The 13,854-nt window shown below is 37.4% G+C and overlaps 1 protein-coding gene across 6 annotated transcripts in view; it reads left to right on the top strand.

Annotated features, from left to right (window-relative positions):
- Positions 1 to 13,171, top strand: part of LOC119520248 (zinc finger protein 596-like) — a 31,383-nt gene extending 18,212 nt beyond the window's left edge. For 5 of the 6 annotated variants that reach the window (XM_037817947.1, XM_037817946.1, XM_037817945.1 and 2 more), the window contains 5 exons: positions 6,281 to 6,363; positions 8,541 to 8,667; positions 9,417 to 9,512; positions 10,034 to 10,113; positions 10,543 to 13,171. In XM_037817947.1, coding sequence (XP_037673875.1) covers positions 6,352 to 6,363; positions 8,541 to 8,667; positions 9,417 to 9,512; positions 10,034 to 10,113; positions 10,543 to 11,748 — 1,521 coding nt within the window. In that variant the 5' untranslated portion in view covers positions 6,281 to 6,351 and the 3' untranslated portion in view covers positions 11,749 to 13,171. The remainder of the gene's footprint in view (positions 1 to 6,280; positions 6,364 to 8,540; positions 8,668 to 9,416; positions 9,513 to 10,033; positions 10,114 to 10,542) is intronic. The other variant, XM_037817948.1, reaches the window with a different exon arrangement.
- The last annotated feature ends 683 nt before the right edge of the window (positions 13,172 to 13,854 follow it).

The following is a 13,854-nucleotide window of genomic DNA, read 5'->3' as shown; positions in this document are numbered from 1 at the left end:
GTGGTTTCCTAGACCTTACACCCAAAGCACAAGCAACCAAAGAACAGATAGACAAATGGGATCTCCTCAAAATTAAACACTTCTGTACATCAAAGGTCTTTGTCAGAAAAGTAAAAAGGCAGCCCACACAATGGGTAATGATATTTGGAAACCACATATCAGATAAGAGTTTAATATCATGAATATATAAAGTGATCCTACAACTCAACAGAAAGATCAACAACCCAATTAAAAAATGAGCAAGAGACATGAACAGAGCCTTTTCTGAAAAGGAAATAAAAATGACTCAGAAACTTGAAAAATTGCTCAACTTCACTGGCTGTTAGGGAAATGCAAAGCAAAACCACAATGAGATATCATCTCACACTTACCAGAATGGCCATTATCCAAAAATCAGAAAATTACAAGTGTTGGAGAGGATGTGGAGAATGAGGGACACTGATTCACTGTTGGGAATGTAGAATGGTGCAGCCACCCTGGAAGACAGTGTGGTGGTTCCTCAGGAAGCTAACTATTGGTTGCCATTTGACCTAGCTATTCTATTACTAGGTATATACTCAGAGGAACTGAAAGTTAAGACACAAGTGGAAATTTGTAAACCAATGTTTATCATGGCATTATTCACAATAGCCAAGAGATGGAAACAGACCAAATGTCCATTAACAGACAAGTGGATAAACAAAAGGTGGTATATACACACAATGGAATATTATGCAGCTATAAGAACAAAGACACTGAACATATAATAACATGGATGAACCTTGAGGACATTATGTTGAGTGAAGTTAAGCCATAAACAAAAAGACAAATACTATATGGTCTCACTAATATGAACTAATATTAATGAGCAAACTTTGAATGTTAAAGCTCATAATACAGGCTGTCAAGAGATAGAAAGAGGGTAGAGTTTGTGCATTAGATGCTGAAGGACTACAGAATGTTCAGCATGATTGAACTGTATGGATCCAGAAGTAGATAGCATAATACTGTGTGATGATAGCAAAATATTTTACATATACTGAAAAAATATGTCCATGAGGAAACTTGAAAGAGGTGTGCTAGGGGCATGTATGACTTGTGAGGTAAAGATAGAAGATAAAGACTGGAACTGTTTAACTTAGCAAAAGCTGGAGTGGTGAATGATTTTGACTAAATATACAAATATAAAAATGTTCTTTCATGTGGGAGAACAAATGAATGTCAACTATGCAGAGTGATGGAAAGGGGATGGTATTGAGGAAAAATATAATCAAAGCAAAATGGAGTCTGTGGTCAACAGTAAGACTATAATATGCATTTTATTTTTAATTGCCCCCTTCCTCTAGAGAATTCCAGGTTTTTTTTCTATAGTGATCAAGCATGTCTTAGTCTCTGCTCTATCTCAGGATCCAGAAATTTCCTCGTACAAAGAATTCAGTCAAAAATATGTATTTAATGAAAAAAGGAAATGTGTTTTAGCATTTTATTGTTTTTACATTTTTAATTGATGAGTCCAATCAATGTGAACAAGGTGTGTCCCACACAATAAAGCCTTGAATAGATTTATTATCTATGTAAACAGGGCATGTCCTGTCTAATGTAGCACTGATTAGGTTTATGAGCTTTTTTCCCTATATTAAAGGATGATACAATAGAGGTGACATCACCAGAGAAAAAGCTGAACAGTACAGGAATTCAGGAGAAGAGTAAAGTGCTGCTTTCCTGGGGAACCCACTTCAGAATTTTGTTGACCTCGATGACTCCTACAGTTTGGGTTTCTGATGACTTCTCCATTTAATTATACATGAACCAGCCTCACTCATTCCCATTTCATAAATCCTATCAATTTTCAGACATGTTTTTCCTGAAGGCAGTACTTCAGAATCTTCAAATTGTACTACTTAAATTTCACATACTATTATTTCTCTCTTTACTTTGTCTCTGTTCCCAGATTTGACCTCAAACTTATATTTGTTTATGCATTATCATATATTTATTTATGGTAAAAGGGGACCAACACTTGCCTCAAGCATTTTGTCATAACTAGGCAATGGAAACATAGGAACATGTAAGAGAACCATAAGAATTTAATATTTGATGATGTAAAATCCTTGTTAGTAAAATAATCATACTACTTTGTTTTAATTTCAGGAGAATGCATTTTAAAAATGGCAACTTATTCCTTTCTCTATTAAATGCCAGAGACTAAAAGGAAAATTTGTTGTTAGATTTTTTCTTAAGAAATGGTATATTCTTTATATCTAAAGACATATCCTAATTTTCTGTTGTGTAATTTTGTTAATTTTTTAAATCACATCTCACTTATAGGAAAATCAATAATGAAGACCTCATTTACTCCAAAAATTCCTAATATTTTGAAGCTTGTTGGCTTTCCAGTCCTTAGGAATTTAGCTTAACCTGACTAGAAGAGAACTATGCTGAATGTTCTTTCTTTTTCTTGGTACAAAAATATGTACATTCTAGAATGGAGTAATATACTTATTCCTTGAATATAAATTTCCACAAAATTATTTCACTTTATATAGTGTCACATGGATGCCCACAGCCTGAGAGAAAGTTGGTAGATTGCAAGTTCTCTAAAAAGTAAAAAAAAAAAACAAAAACGAAGTATTATCTTCCTGTAGATTGGTTATATTACTGCTCAAAACAACCAAAACCCACAAAACAGAGAGTCTGCTGAGAAAACATATAAAGGTTGCCTTTGGGACATAAAAAGAATGGTATAATTAAAGGACATAATCTGTTTTTCCTTATTGCGTCTATGCAATTTACCTAATTAGAGGGTAAATATTTGATAAAATAGGCATAACTTAATTAGATTTCTCATGATTCACATTCCACTTAATCAAGGAGTGTTCTAAAGATTCTAGGTCTCCTGCAGTTATCAGTGCCAAAGAAAGAGGGTTTCCCTTCAAAACAGTGTTTTTGCTAGAGAACAAAAGAAGCTCTGAGCTCCAAAGTGTAGAGGAAGCATGCTCAATGGAGGTTGCTTCATTTTGTTTCCCAATTTATTTGAGTTCTTGTGAGTGTTGGGGATAATTTTTACCAGGAGGGACAGCCCTCCCTTTTTCATAAATCAAAATTTAATCAGAATGTAATTGTTTAATCTGACTTAGGCATTTGGGGGCAGATATTCTGAGGGTATGTTAGAAGGTTATAACATGATATTTCTCGGTATTTAAAATGTGTAAGTTATTGTTTGAAGGGAACCTTGCCTGATCTTACCAGAGGTTGATTTTTCTGCATTTAGACCAGTTTTGAGAGAGAACATAAATAGATAGTTGGATAGAGGGATAGATAGAAAGATAGATAGTTAGATCTATAATGGCATATTGCGTGAGTTTTCTGAATAATAGGAGCTCAATTGAATAGTGGAAACAAAAGACTAAGTTTGTTGGATTCAGTGAAGGTATCTCTGAAAGACTGACATTTGAAATGTGATTGAAAGAAAATGAGTATGGAATGAGAAGATATGTTTGTGGACTGGACTGGAAATGAAGCATGAGAATACTCCTCAGTAGAGATAATAACAATGTTTAATTATACTTCATTTTTTCAAGAGGTCATATAAGAGATCAATCCTTATATGATCTCTCATATAAGAGATCAAATCCCAATTTGAGATTGGGGGAGGAGTAATATTTACATTTTGGGTATAGAAGAGTGTTTTGCACTATATTTCATTTTAGGTACACATAATTAAGCAAAATCCATGGTAACTCAGCAATAGTATCCAGACAAGTGTTTTATCAGTTTCAATTTAGAGATAGCAATGGAAGAAATTAAGGAAATTGAATAAATGTGTCAACAGACCCATTCAAGATGTTGCAACAGTGTTGTTTGAGTTCTTTGTAGTGGACATGGGGAAGGAGTGTCTAGAGTAGTTTGAATACAATCAAGGAGACTGTGATGTCAGAGAAAGCAAGGAAAAAAAGAAAGTTCTGAAAAGGAGATTGTGGTCCAGTTTTTGGTTCCAAGTAAGGAATTATTCACTGGGACAAGTTTTATGAAAGGGGATAGCAGGGTTGAGCCTTGTGAGTCAAAGGGTGAGGTGCATATGAGGACAGGGTAGGTGCTTTTTCAGTTCATCAAGGGGAGGGTATGGAGAGCAAAACTTGGGAGACAATACATTCAGAGGAAATTTGCTTCAATTTTTTTCAAAGTGGAAGAGTCAAAAATGAATTTAAATGATGAGATGGATTGTGAAGAGAGGGAGAGATTTCTGATAAGGAGATTTAATTTATAATTGGTAATATAATTCACAATGAAACATGAGACAGAAATCAGTTGGAGACATTGGACTTAGCCAGAGGTAACATGACTTTTCTATTTAGTAGGAGAGAAGGGATAACTAATGTGTATGCATTCAGGGATATTTGAAGATATTGTGGTATTTTAGTATAATTTGGAAAATTAAATTATCCATCTGCTTAGGAGGAGTTAATCTCATCTGTTGAAAATGTGTAGAAATGATAGAGTGCATGAGATTCAAAAGGCATGGAGAAGATTTGGAGTATTCATGTAGTATGCAGGAAGGAATTAATTAGCAAGACAGAATACAGTTACCAGGTATATTTGAAAGCTTCTAGAATTTGTGAATCTATGTTTAGACCAGGATCAATATCTTACTCCAGTACTGTGCCAGATGTAGTCATGGAAAATTTCAGGTATTTGGGGTCACTGAGTATTGAGGGTTAGATTGTTAGATGTGGTAAATAATCATAGGGACATAATGTTGGTCTTGGTAATTGTTTGTTGAAATTACAAATGTGAAAAAAATACTTGGCAGTAAAAATGAGAGATAGGTGATGATGTTTATCAGGAGGGTCAGTACATTTTAGGTCCCCATGGAGAAGGAAAATCTGGTTGTGGGTAGTAATTTTGTGGCAAAGCTAGGAGGGGAGGTTGTGGCCACAGGGTGGGACTTCTGATATTTGATATGAAAGTGATATTCCAGGTAAAAATCTGACTAATATGTTACACTCCAAGAATTTAAGCTTGGCAGACAGGCAGAGCAAAATTCTAAATCAAGCTGTGTCATTTTCTAGTCATGTAATTTTGGCATAATACTAAAATTTTCAGAACTCTGATCATGTCATTTGTTAACTTGGTAAAAAAAGAACAATGAACAGCAGGATTATCATGAGGATTAAATAAGCAAATACAGTTAATCACCAGGCAGGGTCACACATTATACACCTTATTTTCTCTTTATTTCTGGGCCTCAGATACAACTTGGTGAGTTAAACCTACTATTGCTTATGACAAATTATCATCAATTGTCTGTGAAATATATTTAATAATTAACAGTGCTCTAGGGATAATTTACTGGTTATACATGATTAATGCTTTCACACAGATGCACAAACACGCACACACATACCTACAACACGTAGACATAGAGAGATAGATAAATGCATGCAAATTCCTACAAATGAAGATTAGTATGGGACCGGTCTACAACAACTCCTTTACTAAATTATCAGATGAAGCAACTAGAAAGCCTCACAAACCCCTTCAATCCATGGTTTCTGACCCTTCTTGCCTTGAGTATTGTAGAACAAGACAGAAAACTTATGAACATGTACCCCTGTTACTTTCCTACACAGGGGATTTTGAGTTCTTGATTTGGAGGATGGACATCATTGATCTTGCCAAATGAAGTTAGTTCAATTGATTAACCCCATCATGAATTAATTTTGAAGTTGCATAATAAATATCCAGATCCGTTAGGGAAAGATCTGAAAGTCAGTTTTGAGGGGTTTGAGGCAGTGTTCTTTCCAGAAATCCAAAGGAGTTGAACCAAGATGATTTAGCGCAATTTCATAAAGAAGGGCAGGGGCAGGATAGGGCAGGGAGGCAGGGAATGAGTGTTCAGAGGGCAGGTAGATGTGGAGCAGCAATGGTGCTGCATAACCAAAGAATACGGGGGGAATTTCCACAATATTTTCCTGCAGCAGAAGACCAAAATCTCATGTGGTATGAGTAGAGATACCTATTCTTGAGTCATAGGGGGATTGAAAAACTCTGACCACCAAGGGACAATTAGTACATGAAACTTGATTTTCATGTTCTTATCTTTAAGATACCTGTATTCACATTTTCATTATTAGCAACATGAGCCATGGCCTTCCCCTGTTTCTCTTAGAGTACACTACAGGTTTCTGCTGGTTAGACTGGGGGGTAGTTATTTCCAGCTGAAGATTTGGGAATATGTGACAAGTGGGTCTGGAAAATGTGGACAAGTTTTGAGTCTCATGTCTTCTTTCTCCATCCTCAGCATTGGATGCTTATTGCTGAGACTGAGAGTGAAAAACCAGAGGAAGACGGTTGGTAGCAGAACTATCGACAATGCAAACACTGGTGAGAAGGGAATTACTATTTCTACTGAAATAAAACTGTATTCAAAAATATGCCTAGCCCTCCTACTGGCCTGGCAGATGCTAAGTACAGTCATGAAATAATCACATATTTGAGATCCATTTAAGTATACCCAGGACTCTGGTATAATTATGGTGGTCCAAGAAGTGAATTAGAAATCTGTTTACCATTTACACTAATTTGTTCCAGCCTCTGTTAAAGCTGTGTGTTCACAGAAGAGATGTGAGAGGATTTATTTGCCTCATGGAGCCTGTGATCTCAGTTGGGAGGTAATTCGCTCATTCACTGTGTTAGTGGTAGTAATGTGCTTAGGATTGTGGTGAACACAGGGGATAGAGATGAGTAACTGCACAACCTAACACTCCAATAGGGAGGCATATGGCTCATCAGGTGAGTTCAATCAGTCTAGTGTTATGAGTGGCAGGGTCATTGCTATACTGTGTTCAGGAGAGAATTAGAAAGAGACCACAAAAGGCAATGGAAATTATTTATATTACCCAATAGTAAACGTCTTATACTTTTGATAGAATATATTTTCACACTTGGAAAAGAAATTCTCATTACCGTCTTGTCCCCAGTTAAACATTGTCTTGCATGTTAACAGCATTTGTACAACTTGGCAAGTTGAAGCAATGAGTAGGGAATATTGTTTCCTTACTTTAAGCTGTGCACACAGGAGGAACATTGTAAGGACAGTAAAATTTTAGGACCACTGAAAATACTTGAAGATCTGCTGAGAAAGAGAGACCAGAACCAATGAAGAGTCTATTTATCCTTGAACAGAGTCAAGATGAATATACAAGAGACACAATGAAAACTGCATTTGGAGGTGTAGGAGAATATTGAGTATGGGTGGCCTTCTACCAGATGAAGAGTCAGCCTAGGACTGTACTTTAGTATACCAGCCACAGGGGGCCATGGTTTCTGCTACTGCACATCCTACCCTCATATCATAATAAACACCTGAGTTTTGTGGAGTTGAAAGAGGAAGAACCTACTGTCCCCAAGTTCTGTTTAAAGTTTGTAGACTTCTACAGAAATACATACATTGCTTTGAGTCTGTCCACCATTTTATTGAATCATAGATTTATCACTTGCACTTAACAAGTGTTGGTTAGATAGGAATCATCAGTCTAACTTGTAACATTTTGTTAAACCATTTCATAGACAAGGAAACTGAGATCATTGCAGCTGCCTCAAATTGGTTAAGTTGAATTTCAAATTTGTGTCCAGGTGGAGGTGAGATGTCACAAAATGGGGTAAGGAGACAATATTACATGAAAAATGTAATTTATTACTCCAAGAACCTGGGGAGACAGGGTTGCCATGTGGAGTCAGTGTGGAGTGTGAACAGCCCTCTTTGTGTTTAGGCAGCAAAAAAGCAGAGCAAAAAGGATCAATGGGTTTATGCTTTTAATGTGGCATAAGGGAGTAAGTTAGTAGATTTTCCACAGGTGTTAGAAATTGGTTAGTTTAAAGCAAATACCTATGAAAGGGGAAGGACACTCAGGGTCCCAGGTTTGTAGGGATGGTTACCGTAGCATTTGGGACCACCTGAGGGTTCTGGGTGATGCATGTCAGTGATGTGGGTGGTGACCAAAGAGGTCGGTTTGAATGCTGGTGAGTTTAGACTGGAGGGATAGAAAGTTGTTAATTAGGCCATAGGTCAGTGTTAATGCAAACGGCTTCCTGCAAGATGGATGCTAAGGCAGAATGCAAAAATATTTTTATAGGATGGATGGGAATAATTCAATAATCATTATGTTAAAAAGTGGAAGATCATGAATAATGCTTCCCTAATGATGAGTCTGTGTATTTATTTGAAATTGATGGAGATTTACTTATGGATTGTCATGAGCAAATTTGATAATCATTGTTGTCAGTTTGTGGGCAATTTTCAGGTTACATCACATGATATGTTATGCAGTATTGCCTTCTGGTGAACTTGTTTGTATGCTGAGTTTGTATGTCTCTGTGAGTGTATCTGAAAGATAGATGCCAGGTTAACAGTAAGAATGATGTGACTGGAATTCCTAACACAATTTTGTCTTTTTATACACACAACGCTTTCCCTTCCTCAGTGCCATCATTTCAACCAATGTACTATGGATATTGGTAGGAATAGCCTTGTATGAACTCAGTTGCCTATGATGTTTTAGGAATCGGTGACCTTCAATGATGTAGCGATAGATTTTGATGCAGAAGAGTGGGCCTTGATGGACACAACACAGAGAAACCTGTTCAGAGATGTTATGCTGGAGAGTATCCATCATCTGGTGTCATTGGGTGAGTTTCTTAAAATTTTCTCTGTCATATATACATCTGTCCATCCATCCATCCATCCATCCATCCTTCCATCCATCTAATCTTTCATCAATTAATTCAAGTATCTTGACAACTTCTCCATATTCCACTCTGATTTCTGCTCTGATTCTTTTATAATCTTGTGACTACTTGTAAGAAACTATCTCTTCTAGTTTTTCCTTACATCTTATTTGTCAAACCAGTGTCCTGTGATATTCCTGACTAAAATTTCATGTCATTTTTGCGGCTCAACTTCCACAATTCAGAACTCTTTGAGAACTCAATGAATATTATTTCTATGGATAAAATCAATGTTCTCTAAATAGTTATTATCCTACTGGGGCTCTGGTGCAGTTTCAGAACACTGTAGAAAAATAATTGACATGCTCTTTTCCACATAGAACATAGATTGTGTGGAGCCTATTTTAATGGATTCTTTTATAAAATACTCTTCAACTATTCTGAAGTTATAATTGTTCCTGTATATAAAGGCTGAGGATACTGTTGTCTGTGAATTTAGGCATGGGCATCAACATATACATAAGGACTTTGAGGGTCAGGATCATCCATTTCTGCAAATGGATTATCAATATACAGTGTTTAAATTACACTCCCTTGTGCTGCTTTTCACAGTTTTCCTTATTGTTCCTAGTTGTTATTCCCTAGATTTGATGACCATGAATGTGTATCAACATAGAACTCAAAATCTATGCTTCTGTTTCTCATAATAGGGTATCAGCTCTGTAAATCAGAAGTGATTTCCCAGTTGGAACAAGGAGAGGAACTGTGGAGAGAAGGATTAGGATTTCTCCAAGGACAGAGTACAGGTGAGTTCTTGGGCACTGTGCTTCAATAAGAGGAGCGGCCTGGTCAATGAATGAGAAGGTCTTTAGAAACATCAACTGAAGATTTCCTTAATTGAGTGATATTCCCTCAAATGTAGGCTATGACTTTGGGGGAAAACTCCACAAATTGTGCAGTGATTCTGTACATGTATCAATCTCTAGTTAAGAATCCATCTATGATTGTCTTTGGCTTAGGGAAAGAGATATTTATGTCCTTATAGGAGTCAATCTTACACATAGTGGCCCTTTTCCTGTCCTTCTGTATGAGGAATTCTCTTTTACCACCCACCATGCCATCTTATTATTTTCCCTAACTTTAATACTGAAAATATTTTAGTTCTCTATTTCCATAAAAAGTTTTGCAATGTTCTGGAATGCACCTTAATTTTAGGTTCTTTCCCATTTAAATTACAATATTTGAAACATAGTCACTTTAGTCTTGGAAGTGTATTAATATTTCAGGTGGCTAATGCTACTATGTAATGTTTTTAAAATTATTTCAGGCAGACAAAGTGACCACAGAAAAGAAGAAATAATTATACCATGTATCTGCAATAAGGACAGATATACCATCGAGTCAAAGGTAAGCTCATAAGTGTGATCAGTGGTCTTCCAAATAAATAGCTGGGATTGAATAGTCTAGGAGTTCAGCACAATCATCTGACTATAATTAAATATGGAAGTAAACAATGGTCTGTTTGGAGAGTTTCAATTAAGGGAAAAACTAACCTGAGCTAAAAACCATAGCCTGAAGTCTTATAAAAGTACAATGGCCTAAACATGTTAATATACCTGTTCTTTGAAACATATTGAAGTATTCAATATTAATTAGATGGCTCTGCAGTTGACATTCTAAAAAGAGAGAATCTCTGCAAACAAGAAAGTAGCCCATCATTTGCATGTAAATAACATGATGAATTTTTACTGGATCCACAATGAATTATTCGACTAGAGAGTTGAATTGATGAGTATATGTGGGCATACCATTAACAGTTTTTCTTGTCATTTATAGCAGCAGATTTCTAACATTGGAGAAGATCCCTTTGGAAGTATTGATCTGGGAAAAGATTTAATTCACTCAAGATTGGCTGACATGGAAACAAAGCCCTATCTAAATGAACAATTTCAAAAAACTATCAATTTCACGTCATTCTTTAGTAGACATAAGCAAATTCGGGCAGGAAATAATTCATATGACTGTCATCTGTGTGGAAAAGCCTTCAGAAATATTTCTGTCCTTAGACAGCATGAGAGAACTTGCACTGGAGAGAAACGATATGTCTGCCATCTATGTGGGAAATCCTTCAGTCGACGTTGTAACCTTAAGGAACATGAGAGAAGCCACACTGGGGAGAAAGCCTGTGTCTGCCACCAATGTGGGAAAATCTTTACTGATAGCTTTAAGCTCAGAGTACATGTGAGAACTCACAATGGGGAGAAACCATACATTTGCCATCTGTGTGGGAAATCCTATAACTACCGTGTTAACCTTAGGCAACATGAGAAATCTCACACAGGGGAGAAACCATATGTCTGCCCTTTTTGTGGGAAAGACTTCACTCGTAGAACTGCCCTCAGACCACATGTGAGAACTCACACTGGGGAGAAACCATACATCTGCCATGTATGTGGAAAATCCTTCAATCATTGGTGTAACCTTAGGGATCATAAGAGAACTCACACTGGGGAGAAACCATATGTCTGCAACACATGTGGGAAATCCTTCAGTCAATGTGGTAGCCTTAGTAATCATAAGAGAACTCACACTGGAGAGACACCGTATGCCTGCCATCTATGTGGGAAGTCCTTCAGTCAACGTGGTCACCTTAGGGGACATGAGAGAACTCACACTGGGGAGAAACCATATGTATGCCATCTATGTGGGAAAGGCTTCACTCATCGTACTGCTCTCAGACGACATGCAAGAATTCACACTGGGGAGAAACCATACAACTGCCAACTATGTGGGAAATCATTCAGTCATTGTGGTAGCCTTAGGAATCATGAGAGAACTCACACTGGGGAGAAACCATACATCTGCAATGTATGTGGGAAATCCTTCAGTCAGTTTGGTAGCCGTAGGAAACATGAGAGAACTCACACTGTGGAGATACCATTTGTCTGCAGTGTATGTGGGAAATCCTTCAGTAAAAGTGGTCGACTTAGGCAACATGGGAGAACTCACAATAGGGACAAAGCAAATGTCTGCCATTTATGAGGTAATCCTTCAGCCAGTGTGGTACCCTTAGGCAAATTCGGAGAACTCACATGGGAAGAAACCATATGTCGGCTTTTTTTGCGGGGAAGGCTTCACTGTTAGAGTGACACTCAGAAAACACAAGATAATTAACACTGGGAGAAAACATGTCTGCCATGTATGTGGGAAAACTATTAGACATAATTCTACCATTAGGAACATCATAGAACTCATTTACTATGTTGGGCATGTGGAAGGGTTTTCAGACAGAGCTACCAACTATAAAAAGTTAAAAAAAACCAAAACCCACACAGGAGTATAAATCCCTGTCAATGTAATCAGTGCCTGAATGCCTTTATTTACAATCTATCCTTAAATAACATGATTACACTATCCTGGGAGAAACACTCTGTAATTACATATAATAGATTTCAGCTGAGCTCCAGCCTTGGCACATACAAGAATAGTTCAGAGTAGGAATAACTGCAAAATCAAAATACTGGATATTTGGAAAAACATTATCAGTGAGAGGAAACTGAAGGAGAATTCTAGGAGATAATTATTAATGGAACAATAATTCAAAGATGATATGTGTGAAATCCATTGCTTACACAGCAATGTGTGGAATATATGTGAAGTTTCACATTTTATGAAATACTCTCTGAAAATATACATATATGAATGAAAAGTCCTTGGTGGCTTTGAATTTATTCATCAGTGTTTTAATTTCTCATATTGAGGAAATGTCAACCCTAAAATAAAATCACGAAGTGTTCAGCTGGAGTTCACATCAGGAATATCAGACAGGGAAAAACATCTAACAACAATGTTTTACAACACAATTCAACCATGAATTCAGAGTTTTACCTGAAAAATAAAACTAGGATTGTGAAGTGATCCAGGAATGCTGAATGCAGTATTTTTTAATGAGTTGTAGGGAAGGAAGTCAAAGTTTTTCCCAATACACTTGCAAATAATTATGATATGAAAGCTGTAGCTGAAAATTCTATAATGTTGGTCAGCTTCTATTTTTTCATAGAACTGTAAACATAAATATTATGAGTGTTAAACCAGGGAACTTTGTTAACTGAAGAATATACAGACCAAGATTATGTGTCGTAAATATTATATACTTTGAACAAGTATGCATATAGCAATAATGAATAGAATATAAATAGATAACTTGGGATTAATTTCTGGTGATGAGACATTTTCCTTTACACTGCCACTATTGGTCTTGTACCTTAAAATGGAATTAAAATTCACTCTTTAAGAATTATATGGTTGTAAGTCATGGAGTATTGAGAAGCCTGGGAATGGGAATTCTCCCAGTCTTGATCAGGCATTGGGGTCATTCCCTCCATTAAAAATGGGTTGTGGGGGATCAAAGATGGCAGATTAGTAGATAAAGAGCAAAATTCTCCTCCAGGAAAAATACTAGATAAAAGACCGAATAGCAGTTCCAAGGTTTCAACTGCTTGGCAAAGACTTCTACATCCATAGTGACTGTGCTCTTGGAGAAACTGAGGGGCTGCATTTAGAATCATGTGAGTATTTGAGGATCCTGGGGAAATGGAAGCCTGAGACTTGTGGTGGGAAGAAATGAGAGACAGTGTTTGGAGGCAGGTTAGTGTAATAGCTGGAAAGCAGCTGGGGAGCCAGCAGAGAGAGCCACAGTGGAACCCAGTGGGGAGTTCCTTCCATGCCCCAGGCACCCAACTCCCTATCTGGTGTGGATGATAGCCCTTTGCACAGCCAAAGCTAAAAGCTCCCGAGCCTGGGAAGAACTGTGTAGCAGGCAGAGTTTCACAGAAGTGGGCTGTTTCTGCACCCTGTACAGATATCTTTGCAGCAGGCTGGGAGGCACCACTTTGCAGGACCACAGCCAAGAGTTTCATGTAGGATGTTGCTGGCCTGAGATTGTGCACCCTTCTCTGCTGAAGCCCATAGAGTGCACAGGCTACAGGCAGGGGTGCCACACAGAAGTGCCAGGATCCCTACACCAATCCCAGGGACTTGTGGACCCACCCCAAAGAGGGCCTGTAGGAAATATGAGATGACATGTTTGACATGTGTTGCAGCCCTAGGGCATTCCAGCCACAGCCCTGGGCGTGGCTGGGAGTACTG

The sequence above is a fragment of the Choloepus didactylus genome, chromosome 25 (assembly GCF_015220235.1).
Source record: "Choloepus didactylus isolate mChoDid1 chromosome 25, mChoDid1.pri, whole genome shotgun sequence".
Lineage (NCBI taxonomy): Eukaryota > Metazoa > Chordata > Mammalia > Pilosa > Megalonychidae > Choloepus > Choloepus didactylus.
This window is presented reverse-complemented; position numbering and strand designations above follow the sequence as displayed.